This window comes from Mustela nigripes, chromosome 1, assembly GCF_022355385.1.
Source record: "Mustela nigripes isolate SB6536 chromosome 1, MUSNIG.SB6536, whole genome shotgun sequence".
NCBI lineage: Eukaryota > Metazoa > Chordata > Mammalia > Carnivora > Mustelidae > Mustela > Mustela nigripes.
The window spans coordinates 90971084-90993074 of record NC_081557.1 but is presented as its reverse complement, the minus strand read 5'-3'; the positions used below and the strand labels follow the sequence as shown (position 1 = coordinate 90993074).

General features: G+C 41.2%; 2 protein-coding genes across 2 annotated transcripts in view; both read left to right on the top strand.

Moving 5' to 3' along the window:
- Window positions 1–11169, top strand: part of UBE4A (ubiquitination factor E4A) — a 42310-nt gene extending 31141 nt beyond the window's left edge. The window contains exons 17-20 of the mRNA XM_059416276.1: window positions 4393–4573; window positions 4993–5140; window positions 6887–7044; window positions 8180–11169. Of these exons, the coding sequence (XP_059272259.1) occupies window positions 4393–4573; window positions 4993–5140; window positions 6887–7044; window positions 8180–8309 (617 nt within the window). The 3' untranslated portion in view covers window positions 8310–11169. The remainder of the gene's footprint in view (window positions 1–4392; window positions 4574–4992; window positions 5141–6886; window positions 7045–8179) is intronic.
- A 2192-nt stretch (window positions 11170–13361) lies between these two features.
- Window positions 13362–21688, top strand: ATP5MG (ATP synthase membrane subunit g). Its single transcript, XM_059416260.1, has 3 exons — window positions 13362–13496; window positions 19218–19378; window positions 20631–21688. Exons 1-3 carry the CDS (start codon window positions 13445–13447, stop codon window positions 20727–20729), a joined length of 312 nt encoding a protein of 103 aa, XP_059272243.1. The 5' UTR covers window positions 13362–13444; the 3' UTR covers window positions 20730–21688.
- Window positions 21689–21991: the final 303 nt, after the last annotated feature.

Below are 21991 nucleotides of genomic sequence, written 5' to 3'. Positions count from 1 at the left end.
ATATATATATATATATATATTCTTTAAAAAAGGAAGTAAAGGGGCGCCTGGGTGGCTCAGTGGGGTAAAGCCTCTGCCTTCGGTTCAGGTCATAATCCTGGGGTCCTGGGATCAAGCCCCACATCGGGCTCTCTGCTCAGCGGGGAGCCTGCTTCCTCCTCTCTCTCTGTCTGCCTCTCTGCCTCCTTGTGATCTCTGCCTATCAAATAAATAAATAAAATCTTAAGAAAAAAAAAAGGAAGTAAAATATTTCTTCTTAAAAAATAATAATTTTTTATTGATTACATATGAAATGATAACCAAGAATCGCCAGACATTTGAGGAAATCCTCCAACATGAAACACAGATACTGGATGAAAAAAAAGTTTGGGTTTTTTTTTGTTTTTTTGTTTTTTAAGATTTTTTATTTATTTATTTGACAGAGAGAAATCACAAGTAGATGGAGAGGCAGGCAGAGAGAGAGGGAAGCAGGCTCCCTGCTGAGCAGAGAGCCCGATGCGGGACTCGATCCCAGGACCCTGAGATCATGACGTGAGCCAAAGGCAGCGGCTTAACCCACTGAGCCACCCAGGCGCCCCGAAAAAAAAATGTTTAAGATTTTATTTATTTACTTGTTTGTCAGAGAGAGCGAGCACACACAGGCAGGCAGAGTGGCAGGCAGAGAATGAGAGAAGCAGGCTCCCTGCTGAGCAAGGAGCCTAGTGTGGGACTCAATCCCAGGACTCTGAGATCATGACCTGAACTGAAGGCAGTGGCTTAACTGACTGAGCCACCAAGGCATCCCTGGATGAAAACATTTTTAAGAGCTGTTTATAATCTCAGAGGAATAAGAGAAGATCTAGCGTCCATAAAACAAGAACAAAGAGGCAATAAACGGTACTATTCAAAGAACAAGAAAGAGATCTTGGATACTGAAAATAAAGTAATTTTTACCTGTCAGTAGAAGGGTTAGAAGATCATATGAAGGAGCTCTTCCATGAAAGTAGAAAAGAAAGAAGAAGTGTTGGAAATTAAAATGGAAAGGATAAGAAAACAAAGGATCAATCCAGAAAGTCTCAAAAGAGTAAATGGTGTGGAGGAAATTACCAAAGAAATAATACCAAAAATTCTCAAAAACTAAAAGCCTCTTACTTGAAAGTGCCACAATGTGCCTGGCACAGGGACCTTTTAAACTCTCACTCTGAGGTGACTTTGTGACATTTCAGGAAATCAAGGTAAAGAGAAGAGCCTAAAATGTCCCAAGAAAAGTCAGCTAATGTCCAGTGTTTTAAGTATAAAATGTCTTTGATTTTCCCAACAATGACATTGGAAGCTGGAACACACTCCTCATGGAAAATAGTTTTTCAGCCCAGAATGCCATAACCAGCCTCACTGTCATTTCTGTTTGTAGGTAAACATGAGGACATTTTCAAGGGTGAAGGCATCAGATTTACTTCCAGTACAGCGTTCCTTGAGAAGTTAAAAAAGATATATTCCAGGGGCGCCAGGGTGGCTCAGTGGGTTAAAGCCTCTGCTTTTGGCTCAGGTCATGATCCCAGGGTCCTGGGATAGAGCCCTGAACTGTACCCAGTACCCTGAGACCATGACCCGAGCGGAAGGCAGAGGCTTAACCCACTGAGCCACCCAGGCGCCCCCAAAAGTGAAATCTTAAAAAAAAGACAAGGGGCACCTGGGTGGCTCAGTGGGTTAAAGCCTCTGCCTTTGGCTCAGGTCATGATGCCAGGATCTTCTCTCTGCTCCGCGGAGAGCCTGCTTCCTCCTCTCTCCCCCTGCCTGCCTCTCTGCCGACTTGTGATCTCTGTCTGTCAAATAAATAAATAAAATCTTTAAAAAAAAAAAAAAAAGATACATTCCATCAAAGTGAGAGAGTAAATCCAGAGGAGGAAGGTGGAATCCCATTGGAGACAAAGAAAGTGTCCAGGATGGTGGTAAAAGGAACTTGTATGACCACCATGCAACAGGCTGATAGAGCAAGGAGTCCAGATTGAAGTGACAGATGGGAGCTTCCAGATGGAGCATTTCCAAAAAATACAGAACTGCTAGAAATGATCTTATTGAGGGGGCGCCTGAGTGGCTGTCATTGGGCGTCTGCCTTCGGCTCAGGTCATGATTCCCGGGTCCTGAGACAGAGCCTTCAAGCTCCCTGCTCTGTGGGAAGCCTGCTTCTCCCTCTCCCACTCCCCTTGCTTGTGTTCCCTCTCACTCTGTGTCTCTCTCTGTCAAATAAATAAAATCTTTTTTTTTTTTTAAGATTTTATCTGTTTATTTGACAGAAAGAAAGAAAACACAAGCGGACAGAGTGGCAGAGAGAGGGAGTGGGAAAAGTAGGCTCCCCACTGAGCAAGGAGCCCGATGCAGGACTCGATCCCAGGGTCATGACCTGAGCTGAAGGCATCGGCTTAACTGACTGACACCCAGGTGTCCCATAAATAAAATCTTTAAAAAAAAAAAAGAAAAAGAAAGAAAGAAAGAAAGAAGGAAATCCTATCGAGAGTTTTACATTTCTGGTGGAGAGGTTAGAAAGATTTAGTGATTGGTACTCTGAAAATAAGCAAACAGATTTTTACAAAGTTACATTAAAAAGTATATATATTACCAGGGTGCCTAAGTGGCTCATTCGGTTGAGCGTCCAACTCTTGGTTTCAGCTCAGGTCATGATCTCAGGATTGTGGGATAGAGCCCCGCATTGGGTTCAGTGCTTAGTGGGGAGTCGGCTTGAAGAGTCTCTGCTGCTGCCCTTCCCCCCACTCGTACAACCGCTCTGTCTCTCTCAAATAGATAAATCCTTTTTTTTTTTAGTATATGTCTTATTTTATATATGTAATCACTAGGATACTATATGGCTCTGCTGTGAGTGATATTTTTACAATCTTCATGACATAAACTAAATTATTTAACCAAAGATTTTATTAGATACTGGGATTTCTATTTGGAAGAGAAAGACAGGAAATACAAGCTAAACTCTTGTCAGTAGTGGAGTCAATAGACTGACTAAAACTAAAACTAACTTACCAAGACAAGGTATGTGTTAATGTATTTTTTTTTTTAATTTTTGGAGTTTATGTCCTGTGCCCTAGCAATTCCTTACAAAATCATTGTAAGGAAGTAGTAACTGCAAAATATGTACATAGTGAAGTTAATAAGTGAAATGGTGGGGCACCTGGCTGGTTCATTCAGTGGAGAATATGATTCTTGTCCCAGAGTTGTTAGTGTGAGCCCCACATTGGGTGTGGAGTTTCCTCAAAAATAAAATCTTTTCTGGGCGTCTGGATGGCTCAGTGTGTTAAGCCTCTGCCTTCAGCTCAGGTCATGATCCCAGTGTCCTGGGATCGAACCCCTCATCAGGCTCTCTGCTCAGCAGGGAGTCTGCTTCCCTCTCTCTCTGCCTGCCTCTCTGCCTACTTGTGATCTCTGTCTGTCAAATAAATTTTAAAAATCTTCAAAAAACAAATTTTAAAAAATAAAATAAAATCTTTCTTGTGTAAATAGATATGAGATGTTTATAATAGAATGTCTAGCAGTAAAAATAATGTCTAGCAATAAAGATAAGTAACACACATAACACACATTGGGAAATTGTGTGGCCATTAAAAAGAATGCAAATCGAGGAGGAAGAAGAGGAAAATTTTTTTTTTAAAGTACAAATCATTGGGGCGCCTGGGTGGCTCAGTGGGTTAAAGCCTCTGTCTGCTGCTCAGGTCATGATCTCGGGGTCCTGGGATCGAGCCCCGCATTGGGCTCTCTGCTCAGCAGGGGGCCTGCTTCCCTTCCCCTCTCTCTGCCTGCCTCTCTGCCTACTTGTGATCTCTGTCAAATAAATAAAATATTAAAAAAATAAAAATAAAATAAAAGTACAAATCATTGCTACCCTACAGAACTTTGTCTTATGGAAAAGCTTATAAATCTGGACTCATACTGTAGAAACTAGCCATGTGTGGCTGTTGAACACTTGAGATGTGAGGTCAGTGTGCCTACGAAACTGAATTTTGAAATTAACTTAAATAGACACGTCAGGCCAGCCACTGGCTATCATGTCGGACAACACAGGGACATATATTTACCAAAATGGTGAGATATTTATGATATGGCTAATGAAAAAGTAAGTTATAGAATATATACATGCAATCATTTTGTTTTAAAAATATGTATGTTTGTAAATATGGACAGAAAAGCTAGAAGGATGTATTTGAAAATGTTAACAGTGTTTATTTCTGGGTGGTAGTTTGATAATTTGTTTTTGCTCACCAATGTTTTGTGACATGCCTACAATGAAAATGTATTACTCATATAATTTTTAAAACATTCCCCAGAGGTCTCCAAGTGAAACTTTAAGACATAATAAGTGAAAGATGACTTATAGGTTGAGTTTTCACAGACTGCCTTTTTTTCTAGAGATCAAATCACTCTTTGTGCATCCTTTCCTGGCTGAGCGCATCATCTCCATGCTGAACTACTTCCTGCAGCACCTGGTTGGCCCCAAGATGGGGGCCTTAAAAGTCAAGGACTTCAGTGAATTTGACTTCAAACCCCAGCAGCTCGTATCAGATATCTGCACAATCTACTTAAATCTTGGGTACCTGAGATTTAATTGGGCAAGCCAGAGGGAATGCTGATGTTCTAATTTGGGGTTTTGATAATGGAATGACTGGTAATTATGTGGAAATAGAAAAGAAATGGTTCATTTCTAGTTGGTTGATGAAAGAATTTTACGTAGTTTTAATCATGAAATTTTGTCTGACTTCTGGGACACTGTTTAAAATTTTCAGCATTCTGCCTGTATCTGTGCAAAGGTAAACTTTAATACTTGTAACCAGTGTTTAGAAAAGCAGTATTCTTTTTAAGGTTACGGAAGACTTGATAGACTTCATTCCTAAAAATTAGAAGAAATCTTTCTGTATCAAAAGAACATTGATGGCATGTAAGAGATGGGGAACCTTGTTCCTCAGGACCTTTCCTCTGATGCTCAGTTTCTTTCTGATGCTGACCTTCCAGGGATGAGGAGAACTTCTGTGCTACGGTGCCCAAGGATGGACGTTCCTATTCCCCAACTCTCTTTGCACAGACAGTCCGAGTCCTCAAGAAAATAAATAAGCCCGGGAATATGATTGTGGCTTTCAGCAACTTAGCAGAGAGAATCAAGGTAAGGCAAGGAGGATTTGTTTATTAACTTACTCAGTAGAAATCACTGTGTTCACTCAACTGTTCTGCTGGTTACCCAATTTCAAGGGGTGAAAAGGGTATTGCCTTGGGACGCCTGGGTTGCTCAGTGGGTGGCTCTCTGCCTTGGGGCTCAGGTCATGATCCCAGGGTCCTGGGATCGAGGCCTGCATCACGCTCTCTGCTCGGCAGGGAGTTTGCTTCCCCCTCTCTCTGCCTGCCTCTCTGCCTACTTGTGATCTCTCCCTCTCTGTCAAATAAATAAATAAAACCTTTAAAAAAAAATGAATTCCGGTTAGAAACTACAATGTTAGTTTCAGGTGTACAAGACTGTAATTAAAGAATTCCATCCATCACCATATCATCGTATCATCACTACCATATTCTTAATTTTCTTTTCAACGTGAAAGGGAAGAACAGAAAATTGATTTAAGAAGCTTCTACTAGGAGAGAAGAATATACAGCCTTTTGTAGACTGTTTCTGTACAGTGTTACAATAGACTTGAAAATCTATATTGTTAATACAAAACTTTTTCAGATAAAATTCAAGATCAGTTGTCTTTAGTCTTTTGATTTGTATAGATTTTCTTTTTTTTTTTTTAAGATTTTGTTTATTTACTTGACAGAGATCACAAGGAGGAAGAGAGAGGGACAGAGAGTAGGGGGGAAGCAGGCTCCCTGCTGAGCAGAGAGCCCGATGTGGGGCTCTATCCCAGGACCCTGAGATCATGAGCTGAGCCAAAGGCAGAGGCTTAACCCACTGAGCCACCCAGGCACCCTAAATTTTCTTTGTTCATTATATTTGTAGTTAGTAGTTGGCTTCTTGGGAATAGTAATATATTTTGTAGATGAAAATACTATCTTGCATTCAACTAATCCCCTTTGGTGGAGTTTGACAGAGCTCCATTAGTTACAAAGAAGGAAAAATCATGGCACAGGCTCTAATAATAGAAAACCTTCCTTATTTAAAAAAAAAAAAAAAAAGAAAACCTTCTTTGTTAACATGCATGTTCCCTTCACTGAATTACTTTTTTTATTGAATTGAGCTCCATCTTGCCTAGAGCTTAGCCAGATGGGTCCCTGAGGAACTAGAGTCATGAAGGGATCAAAATGTTGAAGCTACTTTTAAACTCCTCCCATACCTGTTTGTACCTAAAACCAGAAGCTGCTTTTCATACACTGACTGCATGAGTGACTCTGCAAATAACTCTCTTACCACTGTCCCCTTTGCAATGATGACATTTACAGTAGGACTGCTGCCAGGAGGATCTTGTGTGTGATAAGTTTCTTTGTTAACACTTAAACCCATCTCTGGTCATGACTGCCAGCCGCTGAGCCACACTGAGGTTTGGGAGTTGGGGTTGAATGCTCAGCTTGCTTTTATAACATCCCTGGCCTCTTTAGAAAATAAAGCTACCCTGGGTGGCTCAGTCATTAAGCGGCTGCCTGCAGCTCAGGTCATGATCCCAGGGTCCTGGGATCGAGCCTGTCTTTGGGCTCCCTGCTCAGGGGGATGCCTGCTTCTCCCTCTCCTACTCCCCCTGCTTATGTTCCCTCCCTGTGTCTCTTTCTGTCAAATAAATGAATAAAATCTTTTTTTTTTTAAAGGCTGAGAATTGCCATTGTTACTCTAAAGGGTCCTCAGTGACCTTTTAAGGTTATAGTCACTGAGTATTTGGAATTCAGCTGCTCTGTGAATTCACCTTAACGACCAGTTGCTTGTGCTTAGTCTCTAGCTGACCTCCAACAACAGGAGGAGGAGACCTACGCAGACGCCTGTGATGAGTTTCTGGATCCCATCATGAGCACACTTATGTCTGACCCTGTGGTGCTGCCGTCCTCCAGAGTCACTGTGGATAGATCCACCATTGCCAGACATTTGCTCAGGTATGCAAGTCCCAAAGAGCAGCCTCAAGACAATAGACGTGTGTGTTTGCTCTCCTTTTCCCCCAGTTCCTAATACACCCAGGATGTGATTCATATTGTTGATTTATAAATGAGTTAGGCATTTCGGGAGAGGTATATCAGTTGACTGTTAAGGATTTAAACATCCAAAACGAGACACTTTGTTGAGAAATGGTGGCCCTAACCCCTTACCTGCTCCTTCCTTGAAGAAATCATTTCTATCAGATGTTATAAATTATTAACCTGAAGACTTGAACTTGTTTTAATTGTGTTTAAGGTGTAAAAATATGAGAAGTTTGTTTTGTTTAAGTCCAGTATACACTGTAGCCATCATGCATAGGTTAAGCCAGCTTCTGCTGCTGTCTCACTCAGCCACGGTGGCCAGCGAGTCCAGCTGGGGCCTGCTGCATAAGGTTGACATGGGTACTGAGAAGCTCTTCCTATTTAAAATGAAGTTCTATAAGTTGACCCAAATTTAAGGGAATACGATTTTTTAAACATTGCAAAAGGGAATTTTCTACTTTGTGGTATTTGGTATTAAGCATTCACTACACGCATAATGCTTTAGTAGGCGATCTGTCTTTTCCAAAATGTCAGTGAAAATTTATATTTTATTGTGGCCTCAGGATACAGATAGAAGATAGAATCAGCTCTTGAAGTATACTTTAAACCCCCTTACCTGTCAGGAAGCCATAATCTGTGTTTACTTGTGCAGCAGTCAGCTAAGTAAATCAGGTGTTATTCTCCAAAGCTTTATGCCCTAACACCTTAGACTGTTCAAGAGACTGTCAGTAACACTACCAGCAGCTCTCTAAGCTGACGTGAGTGTGCAGGCTCTCTGCAGTCCAACCAAGTATGATCTGAGTAGCAATGTGAAAATCAAGTTTGTTAAGTAACAGAGAGACAATTAGCGAAATAATCTGCAGAACCCAGGAACCTCCTGAATCACTCTTTCTCTCGTCTCGTCTCCTTTCTAACCTCAAGGCAGCCCCTGACTCAGACTTACAGCACGTCCGGCTTCATTCTCAGAGGGAGATGGGCCCGCTTTTCTAGCTTGGGCTTTGGCGGTTCGAGCTTACAGAAATAACCACCTTCCCTTTCTCTCTCTCTGTCCCAGTGACCAAACCGATCCCTTTAACCGTAGTCCCCTCACCATGGACCAGATCCGGCCAAACACAGAACTAAAAGAAAAAATCCAACGGTGGCTTGCAGAGAGGAAGCAACAACAAAAGGAGCAACTTGAATAAATACTGTGAACTAAACAAACCAAAAACAACCAACCCCAGAATGTAGATAAGCAATTGTTTGTGGTTTCTCTCTTTTTGGTTCCATTCCTCTTTCTTTTCTTTCTTTCTCTCTTTCTTTCTGTTTTTAACTAGAGAACTGCTCTTGCTGAAATTATGACAATTTAGATTTATTCCTAAGAATTTTACAGTGCTCTCCTGGCTTGCAGGAAATTATGCTGATTATAGCAGCACCAAGTTTAGAAATGACCACTCATTTGTACCCTTTGTTCTCTCTTCCTACTCTTCATTCTTTTCCTTCCTTAAGTTATATTAACTTCAACTATTAAACCTTCCTGCCACCTTACTGTTGCTCTGTCAAGAACTGCTCAAATACCTTTGGTGAGCCCAGCTTTTAAGTATATGATGTCACATATTTTGGTGACAGGTGACACCATCAGAAAGTCCTGTGTCATCGAGGTATTTACTGGTCTTCATGACCTGGATGTCGGCCCTTTTCTTGTTACAGTTCTGCTATATTACAGAATAACCTTTCACACAAAAGCAGATACCTTGATTTGTTTGAGTGGGCTTTTGAATAGAATAGATGAGATTTTCAAAAAGGAATCTTCATGCAATTTCTGTTGGTAATATTTAATTTTGTATTATCTCATCACTCAGAGATCCAGTGGAGGACAAACATTCTCCCCTAGGGCTGTCATCACCACATAAAACTTAGTTTCGTATTTTTAGGATTGGTAGGACAAACGTGAATATTTGATAATTCAGAAAATTCTGAAGTGAAAGAAAAAAGGCTGTTAGGCCCTCTTTGTCTTATGGAAATCTGTTGCCACAACTAGGCTTGAGTGGAAAAGTTAGGGAACAAATATTATAACCATCAAAAGATGTCATTTTGAGACACTGTTATGAACAATATATTTCAGTAATATAGACACCATGTGCATTTTTATATTGGTCTAGTGTAAACTGAGTACAACTTTATATTGTCTCTTCCATGGTAAGATGTATGCATTGTGTGGCCATGTTTACTGACACACTCTAGACAAAATTCTGATACTATAACATGTATATAGTTAATGTTTGTTTGGGCTTGTGACCTAACTTCCAAGAGCTGCGTCTAACTCAGCCTTAGGTCATCAATTAATAAAGTAGGAATTTGAGCACAACCTTGTCCACAGCTGTTTTAAATATCCACATAGCCCCCTGGAGTTAGTAGGCGGATGGGTCCCACTTTTGCAAGTTGAGCTTGCAGCTCCCTACTCAGTTGCACGGCTTACCAAATGCTAAGTGAGGCACATTCTCCTATGGATTATGTCACTCTCCCTGTTAGCCTAAAGGTATCATAAGTGACAAGGGAAGTGAAAAGATCTAGAAATAGGGGTCACTTTCATCTTTAACCATGGCCTCTTTCAAGTAAGATGGTAGTTTTAGGATATTCTAGCACGAGTTGCTCTAAGCAGTCCTTAATGTGCTTTTGATGGCATCACTTGGAAAACCTTACATCAGAGGGCATCCCACACTAGGTATAAAGTAGATGTTGCCTATTGCTGTGCTTAAAAATGAAAAAGGAGTCTAGGACTCTTAGAAATGCCGAAATGTAAGATTCAATGTGCACCTGGGCGTTTAAGGCTTGGGTTACCAGGATTTGTTTATTTTCTTAAAATGAGCTTCATTTCATATTTATTATCCTCCTTTACTTTTCTGAGAATGAATTGTGTATAAAATAGCTTCTGTCTACTTAAAATTATCTTCCAAACCCAATCTAATGGGATGTTTTCATTTTTTTTTTTAAGTGGGGAAAACACCAGAGTTTTATAGGAGGAAATTGGAGGAAAAATGGGCACAAAACCTCAGAAGGCAGCTGTTCCCAGCAGCTTTCTAATTAACCACCTCTATGCTGCCTCTTGTATCTGTGTCTGTATTCTACTTCTGTGGTCTTCAGATTGTAAGCCTTTCCTGGCAAGCTTTTTTTTTTTCCTAAAACTTTTTATGAATGGCTACGGCACCATTAATGCTGCTGAGTATCTTTAAACTCATCACAAAGGCAAGTGTATAGCTTAAGGCCACTGTTGGTAAGGAAACCAAGTGTCCTCTGTGCCTTTTTTTCTTTCCTTGAAGTAATTTAAGAACATCCCAAAAATGAGACTAAAAAATTATCATCTTGGTGTACACCATGGTGCGTATATGCGCTTGGAAGCTTAAAGAGATGTTTTGTTACCTGGAACTCAGAAACAGCTCTAAAATCTATTAGAGCAGACTTTCTGATAAACCCAGTTTTCCGTGTTGGCTTTGCTGGAGTATGATAGGAAAATGAAGACTCTTTATCAGCTCTGGTATTGCTTACCAAGAAGGTGATAACTCAACTTGGAAAATTATTTAAGTAGGCTTTATCAAGCAATCTTGGTTTGTTGTTGTTTTTTTTTTAGTATAGTTTGTAATGGATATGTAAAAACAAACATTAAAGGTTTTTTAATGGTGCAGGTGAAGGTGCCAGTTGCTATTTGGTATCACAGTCTACAAAAGCTTCATTACTTTCTTTGATGCTGGTTGCTAAGCAGCCATTGCCCAGAGCATAAGTCTACTGGGTGCCTTTACAAGCCAGAGAGGCTGATGCTGCACTGTTGGTGTCATGTGAGGAAATAATGCACATGCTCTGACTGCTACACAGGAAAACCTAGACAAAAAAAAAAAAAAAGAAAAGAAAAGAAAAGGTACAAAATAAAACAACAAAAAGGTTGATTGAAATAAAATTTGATCAACATAACTGTACTTTGAAACATTCCAGGAAGGTTACTTCTTGTCAAACTTGCCTGGGGGTGTTTGTTCAAAGCTTGTATTTAATAAATGAACACCTGACTTACAACCTTTGTTATCACTTCCTTCATTACAGTATGAAAAGCTAGTGGCAGTTTCTTGGAATTTTGAGAGGACTCTGACCTTCACTTCTCTTTAAGGTGGTATCAAATGTCGGTCGCCTGGCTGAGCTAACCTCCCTTACCAGGCTTCTGGACCCACGAGTTATGCAGAAGAGTGTTTGGGCATATTTTTTCCTCATCAGTTCACGTCCAGCTTCGCTTTTCTTTATCTAGCCTAAACCCCAGATCTTTCATTTTAATCATTCACTATCACATTCCCTGTCTTTTTTTTTTTTTTAAGATTTTATTTATTTATTTGACAGATCACAAGTAGGCAGAGAGGGGGAAAGCAGAGTCCCCGCTGAACAGAGAGCCCAATGTGGAGCTCAATCCCAGGACCCAGAGATCATGACCCATTGAGCCACCCAGGTGCCTCCACATTCCCTGTCTTGCCCCTAGTTTCTTTACCCTTTCCCTGTGAGAACTCAGTTTAGATTGACCCAGTCATTCCTCTCTGTTCCAGTATCCAAGTTGTAGACCACTGTTGGAGAAAAATGACACAATCTTTAGAGTGCTGTGACCACAAATCAATGGTTGCTAACACTGCCCAACAACTCTATGTGTCCAGAAACTCAGCTCCAATCCAAACTTGAACCTTTCTGCCAATCTTTCAGACCTTCACTGAAGATCTTGCCTTCCACTTAAATAGAAAGATACAGATTTCAGAATTTTCACTTTCAGATTTCTCTCCCATCATCCCATCTGTGAATAGGCCCCAAGGTTCCAAGGCTAATCCCCCCCAATATTCTTTCTTGTCTCTTCAGATATTTTATCAATCCTTCTCTATATTCAGCGTCCACCTGAAGTTCCACATCCTTACTTGGTCTTATTGAGTGGAGGAGGGCACAGAGGGAGAAGGAAAGAATCTTAAGCAGGCTCCATGCCCAGGCTGAGCCCAGCGCAGGGCCCAAAGCGGGGCTCAGGGCACAACTCTGAGATCATAACCTGAGGTGTAATCACGTCAGATGTCTAAGGACTGACCCACACAAGCACCCCTTATTTGGTTTTCCAACTTACAGTCCTTTACAGACATACTCTGGCTTCTATCCTAATTTTCTGAAACTGCTGTAGCTAATATTTCCATATTGGTAAATTAACTTTCCCAGTCTTAATTTGACTTCTCTGGAGCACTTGGCAGCTGAATCACTGCCATTGAAACGATGCTCTTGGCTCCTTGATGTCAACCCTAATTTTTCTTTCCACCTGACTATTTCATCAATCAGATTTGCTCACGCTTCTCCAGGGTACATTACTTATAATTATGCTTCTCACATCAAATGCCACTTCCCTAGATAAATCTTTTCTCCCAGTCATATTAAAGTTTCAATCCTGAAGTACAGAGCTGTTATGTCTTCTCTAGAAATCTTTCCAGATCACCATCACTCCTAATTGCATTCGCCTCTTACCTGTTTACACTGCAATCGTGTCAGATCCCAACTCTGCCCCTCACTAGCTATGTGGCCATTTATCAATCCCAGTCTTAAATGGGGGACACTGCCTAACAGGCTTTCTCAAATTCCAAAAGGCCTGGCATACTGGAGGCCCGACATACTGGAAGCCCTCCCTCAGTAAATGTTTTGTTGCTCCCATCTCCATAGTTCCTTGCGACTCACTAGGGAATTAGAGGGACTGGACTCCGATCCCGATACAAAATGAAGGGGAGATCGGGACTAGGAAAGATCCGCTGAAGAAAGGCAAAAGACTGAATCACATGACAGGTTATGTGGCGCCGGCTCTGACCATAACTCTCCACGTTTGAGCTGTCTGCCTTTATAAAACGATCGTCCTGGCCTAGGAAAACCTTACAGACGCCTTCCAGGCCTAACTTCCCACGTTTTCTCAGAAAATAGCCAACACCGGAGCCGGCCCGCGCCAAGGCCGGCATGGGAGGCCCACAGCGCATGCGTCCGCCCTCCGAGGGCGGGCCTTCCGGGCCTCTGTGAGCGGCTGCCCCAACAGATGCCTGTTCCTCCGCCGAAGCCCACCGCTCTCCACGTGTTCTCTGACCTCACCTTTCCATCTGCTCTTTCTCCTCCGAGGCTGAAGAGAATAATTTGGCTAGCTAGATTCCGGAATGGTAACAGGACGCCTAAATACTTTGGACTGGCACGGAAAGAGGAGGCCTGACCTTGGAAGCGGAACGGGGTCCTGCGGCGGGTCCTTCGGGCGGGGAGGGTGACATTCAGCTGCCGTCCCGGGTGACGGACCTTCCAGCTTGGAACCATGGCCCAGTTTGTTCGTAACCTGGCGGAGAAGGCCCCGGCGCTGGTGAACGGTGAGCGCGGCGGCGGACTGCCGGGGCGGGAGGGTCTGAGGGGACGCCGCGGGCGGTGGTGCCTCGAGGGCCCCGCGTAAGCTGGGGAGGGACGGCCGGTGTGGGGGCTCGGTGGGGGAGAGCAGGGGCCAGGCTGCGACTCCTCTAGCCTTTCCGTCCGCCTGGCCTGCAGCTGGGGCTCTCAGTACACTCAAGAAGTTCGGAATTCTAACCGCCACAGTGAAGGAGGGGAGGGCTGTGTGGGAAGGCTGGAGTCGCCCTCCACTGCCGCCATGACGCCCCCTTAGATGTCGAGGCGTGGGGGTATGGAGGGTAGGGCCCTGCGGCCGAACGAGGGAAAGGGAGGGCAGAGGCAGGTGAAAGTACCGTAAATTTGGCCGCACCAGGTTGTCTGGTTTCAAATAGGGTATCTGGAAGTCTACATACATTTTTTGGGGTAGGCATGCTTTTTGAACGTCGACTTTGCTTTCTGTCCTGGCCAGATTATGAAATGCTTCTTTAATCTAATGGAAATTTTAGATGGAATTGGACTTTGTGGACGAATATCCCTATGTTTGCTCCCACAAACATAGAAAGGGAGGTGTATGAATAGTAATCTTTATCATTCTAGCGTTAATATTCATGGAGCTTTTTTCAGTTTGAAAAAAACCGTTGTCTTACTGACAGACCGCTGTACTTGAGAACGACCCTGAATAGTCAACAGCCCTGAGAAGTAGCCTCTTCTGTCAGGAAATATCGCAGTTGTCTTCTGGGTAGCAAGCTCTTCCATTTTATTTCCAAAGTGAGATGAAATAAAATGAGGGGAGCGTCTTCTCTGGAGTGCTATATTCTAGTGAGCGGTTGAAGAACGTATCTCTAGATAGCTTTCACTCAAATTTGATTCTGAAATGGGAACAGAAATAATTTTCTGACTATATGTGATATTTTTGAACCTATTTTACTGTGATCGATTTATCTTCTTCCTTTGCTCCCATCAGCAGCCAGTAGATTATTGAAGGCATTAGGGTGCCAAATACAATAATGTTTGAGCCTCTCCTCCTATACAACCCCACAGTCGACTAATTTACACATTTCTGTAAAGAGCTCAAGTTTGCAGTGTTACTAAGATCATCCCAGTACTTGTTTTGATAGAGCTCTACACTTCTTTACATGAATAAAAAGAGAAGGATTGTGGCTTTATCCTTTAGACTTTTGTGGATGATTCGAAGCAACATTTTTTTTAAGTTTCGGGTGAATTTTTTTTCCCCCCTGGGGCATGGCTTTCACATTTTTCAGGTGGTGGGTTTGCAAACTTAGTAATAAAATGCAAAAGAAGAGTAATACCAAAAGGAAATTTTACTAAGAAGCAAACTCTCCTGTATTATTGTAATTAAAAGTAACAGTTGTTATTCTTCCAGAAGTACTCAGAAAGAACTACTCAGCTGGGGCCAGGCTGTTAAATGTGAAATATATTTTGCTTTGTAACAATTCGGTGTATTAAATGTGAATGTTAAATGTCTAATAAAAATTGGGACACCTGGCTAGCTCAGTCAGTGGAGCCTGCAACTCTTGATTTGGGGTTGCAGGTTCAAGCTCCACGTAGAGATTACTTAAAAAAATCAATTCTTTTGGGGTGCCAGGTGGCTCAGTGGGTTAAAGCCTCTGCCTTCAGCTCAGGTCATGATCTCAGGCTCTCTGCTCAGCAGGAAACCTGCTTCCCTTCCTCTCTCCGCTTGCCTCTCTGCCTACTTATGATCTCTCTTGCGCGGCTCTCTCTGTGTCAAATAAATAAATAAAATCTTTAAACAAACAAAAAAAAAAATCAATTCTTTAAAAAAAAAAAAAAAACTGCTAACCGTGTGCCTGGGTGGCTCAGTCAGGCATCTGCCTGCTCAGGGGAAGCCTGCTGCTCCCTCTCCCTCTGCCTGCTGCTCTTGAGCTTGTGCACTCTCTCCCCCATGCGCTCTCTGTATCAAATAAATAAATCTTTTAAAAGGGGGGGGGCGCCTGGGTGGCTCAGTCGTTAAGCATCTGCCTTAGGCTCAGGTCATGATCCTGGGGTCCTGGGATGGAGTCCCATATGGAGCTCCCTGCTTGGCGGGCAGCCTGCTCTCTCCGTCTACCCCTGCTTGTGTTCCCTCTCTGGCTGTCTCTCTCTCTCTCTGTCAAATACATACATACAGGGCGCCTGGGTGGCTCAGTGGATTAAGCCGCTGCCATCGGCTGAGGTCATGATCTCAGGGTCCTGGGATCGAGTGCCGCATTGGGCTCTCTGCTCAGCGGGGGGGCCTGCTTCCCTCTCTCTCTCTGCCTGCCTCTCTGTCTACTTATGATTTCTCTCTGTCAAATAAATAAATAAATAAAATCTTTAAAAAAAATACATACATACATACATACATAATCTTATTATTTTTTTTTTAAACTGACTATAGGAGCATCTGGGTGGCTCAGTCTGTAGAACATGACTCTCAGTCTCTGGGTCGTGATTTCGAGCCCCATGTTCGGCACAGAACTTGTTTTTATATATATATAGAGAGAGAGAGTTTATGTTAAAAAAAAATTACTATATCTGCTAATTAACCTGGGGACACAAAGAAGCTACAGAAATTAGTAACTTTATCATCAGACTTCCCCAAAGAAGTCATAAGAGTTTAATTTTTTTTTCATGGTTACTAAAATTGAAACATTATTGAGATTTTACCAGTCTTCCCATTAATCTCTTCCTGTTCCAGGAGCCCATCCAGGTTCCACATCGTATTGAGTTGTTAATCTCCCTAGATTCCTCTGACATGTAACACTTTAATGACAGTTTTTCTTACTTTCCACGACTTTGACAGTTTAGTTTTGTTTTGTTTTGTTTTTAAGTATTTTTGTAAATACCTATCTAGGTGTCCTATAAAGATGTTCTCCAATCTGGATTTGTCTGGTATTTTTCTCATGATCAGTCAAGCTATGGATTTTGAGAAAGAATATTACAAAAGTGAAGCTCCACGTAGAGATTACTTAAAAATCAATTCTTTTGGGGCGCCACATGCTATAATCACATATCAGGATGTACGTGATACCTGTGTAACATCACTGATGAAATAGTTTTCATCATTTGGTTATGGTGGTGTTGCTAGGTTTCTCACTGTAAAGTTCCTGTTTTTTCCCTTCCCATAATCTGTTCCCTAGAAGCAAGTAACTAAGTTTTCTCAGTGGTGTGTGCTGAGGGGGCAGGGAGCAGCTGCCAACAGCAGGGATCCCATCTCCTTTAGGAAGGAGTATTTACATATAATTAAATGGAATTCTATGAGAAAGATTTGTTCTTCCCTGTGTGTTTATTCAGTCATGTATGGACTCATGTACATTTATTTCCTCCTCCTTATCTCCAAAAGTATGTTATTTATTTTGTTCAAATTGTTGCAGCCTTGACCATTGAGAACCCTTTCAGGTTGGCACCTCTGTCCCATTGAGTACCCCCTTTCTTGTACTACAAAATCCTTCAAAGTCATGTTACATTCTCCCTGCCCAGCCTTAGAATCAACCATTTCTCCAAGGAGTCCTAGTTTCTTTTGTTGGACAACGTACTTTGAAACTAAGATCTAGGCAATGAATATCTTTCTTGCTACTAGACTGCTAGAATGTCATCACTTCTGGGGCCTCTTAAGGGTGTGTGTGTATGGTAACCCATGTGTATATATGCATATACATGATTGTTTCTGTATCTGCCCATCTGTATATATATTGAGCTACAGGTGAGGTCATATGAATGTCTCCAACTCTAATCCAGTACTATGGGATTTATTCTTGTTTCTTTTCTTGCCTATTTATAATTTTCCTACAGTGAGAAACCTGGCTCCCATCATCCACCATTCATTTACATCTGTTTTATTCATCCCTTATACATACATAAAGCAGTTTGAAACTTTTTAACCTGTACTCCCTGAAAAACAAATTTACCAACTAAAGTATAGTGTTTGTGTACAAAGTACTGTTGTTGTTGTTGTTTTTTACTTTTTTTTTTTAAAGATTTTATTTATTTATTTGACAGAGAGAGATCACAGGTAGACAGAGAGGCAGGCAGAGAGAGAGAGGGGAGCAGGCTTCCTGCTGAGCAGAGAGCCCGAAGTGGGACTCGATCCCAGGACCCTGAGATCATGACCTGAGCCAAAGGCAGCGGCTTAACCCACTGAGCCATCCAGGCACCCCAAAGTACTGTGTTTTTTTTTAAAAGGATGAAATATCTGTGTAGAAGATAACTGTAAAGACAATTACACAAGATTTTGTACTCTGTGGTAGACCCCCCCCCCCTTTTTGTGTGTGATAGCCCCATCCTCCAGGCACTGTCAGTTCTATGTAGAACTTGTGTCTCCTTAAAGATTTACCCATGGCTGTGAGCACAAAGGATGGTGCAGATACTGATTCTAAGAGTAGTGAATACCCAAATCCAGGAAGCTAATAATAGAAGTACCAAGAACCTTGGATAATCCATCTTTACCATGTTTTGGGTTTGTTTTAATTTTTTGTTTTTGTTTAAGATTTATTTTAGAGAGTGAGTACATGCACAAGCATGAGGGCAGGGCAGAGGGAGAAGCAGACTCCCCGCTGAGTAGGGAGCCCAGTGTGGGATTCCAGAACCCTGGAATCATAACCTGAACTGAAGAAAGACACTTCACTGCAGGAGCTACCCAGGCACCACCCCCCCATCTTTGAATAGTAGACAGTTTATGGATGTTCATGCAAGTGTGCTGTTTCTATCACATTGTCTTGTTGTAACTTTTTTTATAAAATTACTTTCTCGGGATGCCTTGGTGACTCAGTCCATTAGACATCTGCCTTCGGCTTAGGTCATGATCCCAGGTTCCTGGGATCGAGGCCCGCATTAGGCTTCTTGCTTATCAGGGAACCTGCTTCTCTGTCTCCCTCTGCTGCTCCCCCTGCTTGTGCTCTCTTACTGTCAAATAAATAAATAAAATCTTTTTTAAAAAAATTTTTTTTAAATGCCTTTCTCTTGCTGAAATCACTACCATAATCTTACATCTACTTGGGTTATTAAGAATTTTTTTTTTCTCTGAAATAGTTAACTACCTTGAGGAATTTCACCAGAGTAATAGATTTGAGTTTGGCTGCTCTGAACAATACATGTAGGTTTTATTTTTATTATTTGTACTGTTTTGAAGGAGGAGCAGCTGGGCTTTTGTTAAGGAAAGATTTAATTCACATATTGATGAGGATACCAAAAATGGGCACTAATTGGTATAATTCCATCTGGATTCGTAGCCAACACTTTGACAAGTTTTAATCTTATTCTTAAGGATGCTGTTCTGTGTAGCTCGTTCCCTCCCCTTCCACACTTTTTCCCTCCTAATTTTTTGCTTGCTCTACCAAGAAAATAAGGCTACATTGCTCTGTTTTCTTGCTTCTGAATCCAACTTCTCATAACTTTACAGTTAACCAGATTTGCCATTCGTAAATGAAGTAACCGTACTGGCTGGCCACTAGTGAAGTCCTGGCATAATTGAATGTGCTTACAGCTTCCTGCCTGATTGAACTTCCCTGTGACACAGGTGTTCTGCATCTTTAAAAGCCTCTTGTTACCAGGGAGCAGCTTTGACTTTTTCACACCGGGTGCACATTTGGTACAAGCAGTGAATGAATGTGATGCATGAATAAATATTTGTGTCCGGCCCACACATCTGCTTCTTTCGGTCTCTTGTGAGTTCATCCTGGTTTTTTGTTTTGTTTTGTTTTGTTTTCCAGCTGCTGTGACTTACTCAAAGCCTCGATTGGCTACATTTTGGCACTATGCCAAAGTTGAGCTGGTTCCTCCAACCCCTGCTGAGATCCCTACAGCTATTCAGAGCTTGAAAAAAATAGTCAAGAGTGCTCAAACTGGTAGCTTCAAACAGCTCACAGTTAAGGTAACTATGGGCTAAATGAAAACGTATGTGCGTAACTGAAAATGTCTTCCCTTGGGATTTTTCTGATTGTTTTGATTAATATATGTATTTTCCAGTGAGAATAAAACCTACATAATGAAAGATAATCTCTTTCTTGACTGCTGAGAAAGATACTTACCTTTCTAATGTTGTCATCTGGGTTGAAATAATTCAGCTATCATATGTCTTTGTTTCCTGTTAGTCTTATAACAAAGAAAGGAGCATTTTTTCTGGGCAACTCTTTTCCCTCTCCTATTTTGGTTAGTATACTAAAATAGGATGGCTTACTTTGCTGATTTTGTACTTTTTTTAATCCAAAGGCCTGGAAATACTCCCAGTTTAGCCAAAAGATCTCTTGGACTATCAGGCAACTAACACTTACATGAAGATAAAAATATCAAAACCTAGCAAGTGTATCATGTAATATGAAGGGTTACTGAATAGCATTAAGATAAAATCTAAAGATTGTTAAGAACTGGAACTTGGATTTTATGTTTGCTTGTTTGAGCCAAACAACTAAATTATTTCTGGCTTTAGAATCTACATCCTGGAAAATACAGTTGTTTTTCAGACCTCTGGTATTTCTGGTCTAGTTTGAAGGGGAAAATTAAAATTCACATCCAGGTGCTAAAAGGAAAGGCCCGGTTTTGTTGTAGAGGAGTACTTCAACTGGAGTTTCAAGATCCTTAGTTGCACTTGCACACAGCGTGCTTTTTCAGGGCAGTAAAACATTGATCTGTGAAACTGAGTCATTACTGAATACTTGGAAAGAGTTAAACCAAATAATAAATGAAGAAAGGGAAAGACAGAGCTCTTCATCTGTCAACGAATTCTCTTTGGCCAGACAGAAATGTCTCTTCAGAGACTTCCCTTACTATGGCCATCCTTTCATATGAATGCCCTGTCTAAATGTGTCAGCTATTTCCAGGATGTGGGTTCTAGGGCTCATAAAGTGTCTAATAAACTAATAATGAAAGGGTTAAGTCAGTTCAGGTCTTTAAAGAATGCTTTGAAAGAATTTATAAGCTCTGGACTACTTACCTTACATAATTGAAAGTTCAAGTGTCTCAGCTGTTGAACAAAGTTAACATCAGTAAACCTTGACTTTGGCTAAAACTGCTCTCTAAATGAATAGCATCCTTACATTCTCTGTTACTTGATCCTGGGGAAGAGTACTTTTAAATACATACATAAGAAAAACAATGTACATTAAAATTTGTGCTGCTTTTTTCAGGAAGCTCTGCTGAATGGTTTGGTGGCCACCGAGGTGTGGATGTGGTTTTATGTCGGCGAGATCATAGGCAAGCGTGGCATCATTGGCTATAATGTTTGAAGACCAATCTTTAACATCTGTTTATATGTGGCTTATTATTTGAGGGTTCTTGGACCATGTGTGATCAGACTGGTACTTGAATAAAAGAAGATAATGTGTCAAAATCAGTGTTTTCTCTGTCAGACACTACATGGAAGGATTATAGTTTCTCTTGATAATAAGATGGATTGTCTTGCTTTAATACATTAATTCAGCTCTAAGGACATGTCTTTGCTTAGCCTAAAATCGGAAAGGATATATGTGAATATACCAACCTGGCAAATAGATTTTTGAGGATAACATTCTAACCTGAAGGTTTGAAATACATGACAAATTTATTTTATTTCCAGAATAGTCAGGGAAAAGGTCTTGGGAAAACTAGGACTTGCTACAGTAAGAAAAATAGTAATACCACGTGCCATAGTGATATAGTTAAATCATGTCCATAATCTAAAGAATAAAATTTGGATGGTTTCTCTTTGCTACAGAAATTTTTTTTTTAAGATTTTATTTATTTGACAGACACAGCAAGAGAGGGAACACAAGCAGGGGGAGTGGGAGAGGGAGAAATAGGCTTCCTGCAGAGCAGGGACCCCGATGCGGGGCTCCATCCCAGGACCCTGGGATCATGACCTGAGCTGAATGCACATGCTTAATGACTGAACCACCCAGGCACCCCAGAGATCGACCTTTTGATAACACCTGCATTTATAAATGTTAGAGTACTTCGTTGTAGTCTAAGTAAGTATCTTTACACCATCTTTAACACCAGGACAGAGCTACTAAGAGCCACCACCTCCTTTTTAAATCTAATTTTGATGTGTGTTAAATTATTAATCTGTTCAGTTCATGATTTTTAGAACCTATCTTAATAAAAATAAAATACCCTATGGATATTTAAATAGTTAAAAATTTAGTATTCTCTATTGTTCTAAATAGTACATTATGTCCTGAAATAAATACAAATGCTTGCTATCTGTCTTCTTGAGCTGTTATTATTGAGGATGTAGGAGATACTTAATCATTCATTGGCTTTTCAGGGGATTTTACCATCTTTGAATGGTTTATTGGTACATTTCTAAATCCATCGTAACTCCTGCAGCCAGGGCAAGACATGCATTACCAGCTGACAACCAAAAGCTAACTGCATACTGAAAAAGCATTATGGCTCACAGTACAGTATTAATCCTTTAACAGTACTGAACATTCACCCAGTCAGTCCCAAATTTATCCACTTAGAAAACCACTGCTTTAGCTTAATCAAGGGAAGTTTTCCTAAGTGA